Source organism: Macadamia integrifolia, chromosome 13, assembly GCF_013358625.1.
Source record: "Macadamia integrifolia cultivar HAES 741 chromosome 13, SCU_Mint_v3, whole genome shotgun sequence".
Lineage (NCBI taxonomy): Eukaryota > Viridiplantae > Streptophyta > Magnoliopsida > Proteales > Proteaceae > Macadamia > Macadamia integrifolia.
The window spans coordinates 3,153,497-3,158,638 of NC_056569.1; the positions used below are offsets into that span (position 1 = coordinate 3,153,497).

The 5,142-nt window shown below is 37.0% G+C and overlaps 1 protein-coding gene across 3 annotated transcripts; it reads right to left on the bottom strand.

Moving 5' to 3' along the window:
- Positions 1-385: 385 nt before the first annotated feature.
- On the bottom strand, positions 386-4,599 carry LOC122059271 (putative hydrolase C777.06c). 3 transcript variants are annotated; one of them, XM_042621973.1, is made up of 4 exons: positions 4,232-4,597; positions 3,540-3,675; positions 756-883; positions 386-652 (listed from the first exon to the last, which is right to left on the bottom strand). In XM_042621973.1, exons 1-4 carry the CDS (start codon positions 4,435-4,437, stop codon positions 628-630), a joined length of 495 nt encoding a protein of 164 aa, XP_042477907.1. In that variant the 5' UTR covers positions 4,438-4,597; the 3' UTR covers positions 386-627. The 3 variants fall into 3 exon arrangements, with proteins under 3 accessions (XP_042477907.1, XP_042477908.1, XP_042477906.1); XM_042621974.1 differs by having other exon boundaries at positions 386-659; XM_042621972.1 differs by having other exon boundaries at positions 386-883; positions 4,232-4,599.
- Between the last annotated feature and the right edge of the window lie 543 nt (positions 4,600-5,142).

Genomic DNA, 5,142 nt, shown 5'->3' on the forward strand with positions numbered 1-5,142 from the left:
TTTTTTTTTTTTTTAATATTAGTGTCAGGTTAATATACTTTACTTAGGCATCAACTAAAAAGAGAATGCAAATCATGGCATAGTTATCCCAACTTGGATGTGAAAATACTAGCTTCATTTGCTCTTAATTAATGCAGGTACCTTTGTTAAAATTTTGAAATCCAGAATTCTAGATCATAGTTGTCAAGGCACTCCTGGCAACCCTAGGTGTAATGTGATCACCCTTCTGTAGGCACACGGAAGGCATCGCCTAGGTGTCAGTTTTGATGCCATCGCACACCATGTGACTAGTGCAGATGCGTTGTGTTGGTCTATTTTTTGTTATTTTTTAGGGTTATATAATGTTGATTTGTTTTCTAACTGTTTTTGTTGGCATGACTACAGATTTTTGGTAAAATGAGATGCATGGAATCATGCATCTGTGAGGGGGAAAAAAAGTAAAAAGGGGTACAAAAGGGGTCTGATTTGATACTGAAACCCTCAAATCCTTCCGTGACTCTGGCGACAGCCACTGGTAATTTCTTCTTCTTCTGTTTCTGTTTCTGTTTCTACTCCTCTTTCGTAGTCTTGTTGCTGTTGCTTTTTTTCCCCCCTTTCTTCTTCTTCTCTGCACACCTTGGCACCTGGCTACTGCCTTGGATCACCATGACAACTATGCTCTAGATATGTGAGGATGCCAAAATGTGAACTGGAAATGAATAGAATAATTGAATGAAAACAAAATGACATCTACATCCAAGTAGGACATCAGGTACCTGTCCATGGAAAACTGAGTGAGGTAAACTGGAGTGGGATCAATATCATTCGTAGAACTATAAGGTTGTACTGCACGTATATCATCCAGGCCAAGAACTGCATCAGCATGTTCATGAGTTAAAATTATCTGCATTGATAAAAATAATAAAGTTAATTAAAAATCCTCGGTAGGGTTAATCAATGCTATGATGAGAAAAAAAAATACACACACACACACATATGTAAAATCTTGACTGCAGCAAGTACCAGCAGCTTTAATGTCTTTCAATTTTTAAATTCATTTCCGAGTTACATGAAATTGATTTGAAGAGGTTCCACGATCAATTTTAAAATGTAACTATTGTTCATAGCTATATGCTGAGTTCTTAGGAGACCAAAACAATCAACAAACTCAGCCTTTCTGATGGGGACATCAAAGTGTACAGGCGCAAGAAGAAGAAGAAGCAGCCATCTTTGTGGCTGGAAGAATAGAAAGAAGAAGAAGAAAAAAAGGAGGAAGAAGGAAAGCTCGATCCAGGTTTTAGAAGATTTTAGAAGATCTTGTGGGCCCCATTAGTTATTAGTTTAGTAGTTTATTTGTAGTATATTCTTTTCCTTGTTAATCTTTTAATTAATTAGGAAACTACTTTATTGGTTGATTAGTTTTTAGAAAGTCTTTATTTACTAGTCAATTAACTCTTTTTATTTTTAGTAACTAGATTGATATTTATGTAATGGCTTAGGCCACGATTGAGGGATGAATGTTAATTGAAAAAAAAGGCCAAGAGCAAACCCCCAACCCCTCACGGTTCTCTCTCTCTCTCTCGTTTTCTCACTTTTCTCTCTCGCCTCTTTCCTCTCTTACTCTCTCGGCTCTCTCTTCTCTCTGCTTTCTTGTCTCGCCTCCCTCTCCTTCTTTTCAGTCTTATTTCTTTTCTTTTTTTTCTTCTGCTGTGTTGTTACTGCTGCACCTGCTGCCTTACCTCACTGCTGCTGCAACATATTACTGGCGTTACAAAACTGCTACTGCTGCACCTGCTGCACCTGCTGCACCTGCTGCCTTACCTCACTGCTGCTGCAACATATTACTGCCGTTATAAAATTGCTGCTGCTGCACCTGCTGCCTTTACCACACTGTTGCTGCTACATATTCGTTACAATACTGCTGCTGCTGCACACTACTGCCATTACCTCACTGCCGCTGCTATACACTGCTGTCATTACATCACTGCTACTACTACTCTTGGTTGTTGTTTACCCTCCGCTGGCGCTGCTCTCTCTACAATCGGCTGGATGTATCTTCATCAACTAAAAGTGGACTGCAACCTCATTATTTTGGAGGACCTTGATCTCTTCTTCTCTCCTCAGATCTGAACAGTAGTATGGTAAAACATTAAACTAAACCCTCCCCACCTCCATTAATCCCTATTATATATATGCAGCCCATTGACGTTGAAGCCTGCCTTTGCCCTTTGTTTATGCCTATTTTATCGATTGTTTGCATATCTAATTTGGGTGTCTAGATGGATTTGTGCTGAACCTAATACTCGTATGTCGTTTGTTCCCTTCCCCATGCCCCCATTTGAAACTTGAGTAAGAATTTATGTGTTTTTCCGTCTAGATTATTATTGCTTTTGGCTACTTTGTTTATTAGTCTCGTTTTATCTTGCATGCTTAATCGTGTTGGCTGAGATTCTTTGGTCCTATCTACCTAAGCCCCTTGAGTCAACCCTACCTAGCTAGTTAATCTTGTAGGAGACCTAGTCACCTAGGAACCCCCTACATCACTTTCCCAACTTAATGGGGTCGGCTAGGAGCCCAAAATAATTTAAAGTACAAAGTGACGAAATCCACATGTAATCAATGACAGAAAAAGAGGAAGAAGAAAGAAGGAACAATACGAATAACAAAAATTCCCATCAGGAGCAGGGGAGTCCCAGCCAACCAGTAAAATAAATCAAAAAAATAAAAGAAAAATAATGAAACTTCAAATACTTGCTCTGGTAGAGGAAATGGCTGCGAGAATAACACCAAATTATTAACCCAGACCAGAGAACAAAGGATGAGCATAAAAATTGAAAAGCACCTTTTAGAAATAGAGGAATAAAGTTAATATTTCCAGTTTTTTAGAAGAAACCTGGTGATTTAAAAAAAGAAAAGAAAAAAAAAAAAAAAAAAAAAACTCAATGAGGGAGAAAAATCCCAGATTTCATTTTGAAAATATCTGATAAAGATAAAAGTATAAAACAAAACAGAACAAATTTAAATCATAGTATTTAATCGAACATATTCATTCAAGGTTGATTTGAACCTATTAAATTAGGAAACTCGTAATGTACGTTATTTATCTGATAAGACTGTTTGTCTCAAATTTTATTACCAGCAACAAATTTTGTCTTTCCTTCTAATGAGATGTATCTCTCTTAGACAAAGTTGTAAATATCCAAAACCTCAATCAGTTTTTCCCTTAGTCTTAAGTCTAGATTCCTAATCTGTTATAGTTGATTCGAAATCATTACCTCAGAAAGCTGGTAACAGAAAAGGCTCATAAACCATCAAGTGGTAGACCTCATGTACAAGAGAAAACATGTCATTATGTATTATTTAGCTGACCAACTGAGGCCACATTTACCCCATGTTGTTAAAGGGTGGGTAAGTCTCTCTCTCTCAGTATCTATCTATCTATCTATCTCTATTGTTAGTTATAATATCTACCATATCATGAATGATATATTTATTCAACTGATTGTAGAAATTAAGAAACCTGTCCAGGGGAGAAAATCTGTACAGGGATATAAACTCACAGAATCCACTTGAGGAATTTTATGGCAGGTAAACCACCGAATTACTTGCTCTCTAAAATTCTTCCCAACATCAATTACTATATACTTGTGTTCACGATCACCATTGAAATAATCAATAAGAAGTGATGTATTGCACCTGTAAAGTTAATAACCCATTAGCTCCACTAACCCTTAGCTACAAAAGACTAGCTAAGCAATATCAACAATATAAACATATTTCATCAGTTTTTAAACTCTTAACACGATCCGTTACTTATCCTGCATTCTTTTTTTTTTTTTTTTGGAATTGTAACTGGGTTAATCATTCACCACAGTTATGCCTTTAAAACAACTGACAGTTAAAGCTTGTGTAAAGGTAGTACCCAATGCCCTCATACTTGCTTGTTTTGTTCAATTAAAGTTTAAAAATAAATTTTAGAGAATATACTGGGAGAGGATAACTTATCATCTGATCCAGTATGCAATAATCTAATGCAACCAATACATATCCACAGAATCTCATGTATATTGCCATAAAAGTCACAAAAACCTAAACTACCTAAGCTCTCAAGCTTTTCCAAAATCATACACACCACCGAACCAATTCACAGTACAGACCCGCATCACAAACTAAGCTAGCCTACACATCATTAGAATAGTCTTATCCAACCAAAAAGCTAAAAATTCATCATTTCAACAGGAAAACAACGAACCTGTAGTTAGGGTTACACTCGGGAGGGATAGTGAGGGCCTGGGTGCAAACACTGCAAGGAGAATCAGTAGGTTGAATCAAGCACATTGCACGTGGGACCATGCCCGAACAACCAGTTCCCAAGAATATCAAAGCAGAAGATCCATGGCGATCATCTTTCGATTGAGATTCCCTGCAGCTCTCATTATCAGTAAAATTTGTCTCCATTTCGATCCTTAATCTGATCCCCCAAAAAATGGTTTTGTAGATGCAGATTTTGCAACAGACAATGATCTACCACTGGTTATTTTTTGGATACTCAGATTATACTCTCTGGTGGCACTTATTTATACAGAGGCTGTGTACCTCTTCTCTTGTGATTTAGTTTTGGTCACAAAAATAAAGCCAAATTCAATGTCATGATGGTGTGTGTTTTGTTGTTATGTTTTAACTTTTCAGTCAAAAATGCAACAAGCCGACAGAAAATGACAATGAAAAAGGTTTGGGAAGAGAGATATTTGTGGGGGTGGAGGCTGCGTCGCTCCAAGCATAGCATGTGCGTTTGAATTTCGTTCCTTCCAAATATCCAATCACCAATAACTAGGGGGAGGGATATTACCAAATCAGAGAGAACAACAAAGAATGGAAGACCTTAGGAGTCTTGAGTGCTATTATTACTAGGGGTTTGGGTCCTTTGGGATGTTTCGTGTTAAAATTAAAATTCTGTTTCGGGGTTAAAAAACTGTTTTTCTCAAAAAAAAAAAATGTATTTGGTAAATTTGTTTGAGAAATGGCTTTGGTTTCATCAAGACAAGGATGAGGGAGAGAGAGGAGGAATTAGAATGAATCAATGAAATGAAATCTTACTTCATCTTCACTGGGAATTTAAGTAAAGAATAGTTCTTTGGGGGTTTCTAGAATAAAATTTGAAAG

Excerpts from the sequence above, each read along its gene's own strand:
- LOC122059271 (XM_042621972.1), bottom strand. The coding sequence starts at position 4,437 with ATGGAGACAAATTTTACTGATAATGAGAGCTGCAGGGAATCTCAATCG. Across the intron at positions 3,676-4,231 it reads GAGTGTAACCCTAACTACAG|GTGCAATACATCACTTCTTA; the intron begins GTTCGTTGTTTT and ends TTAACTTTACAG. Across the intron at positions 884-3,539 it reads AAATTCCTCAAGTGGATTCT|ATAATTTTAACTCATGAACA; the intron begins GTGAGTTTATAT and ends TTATCAATGCAG.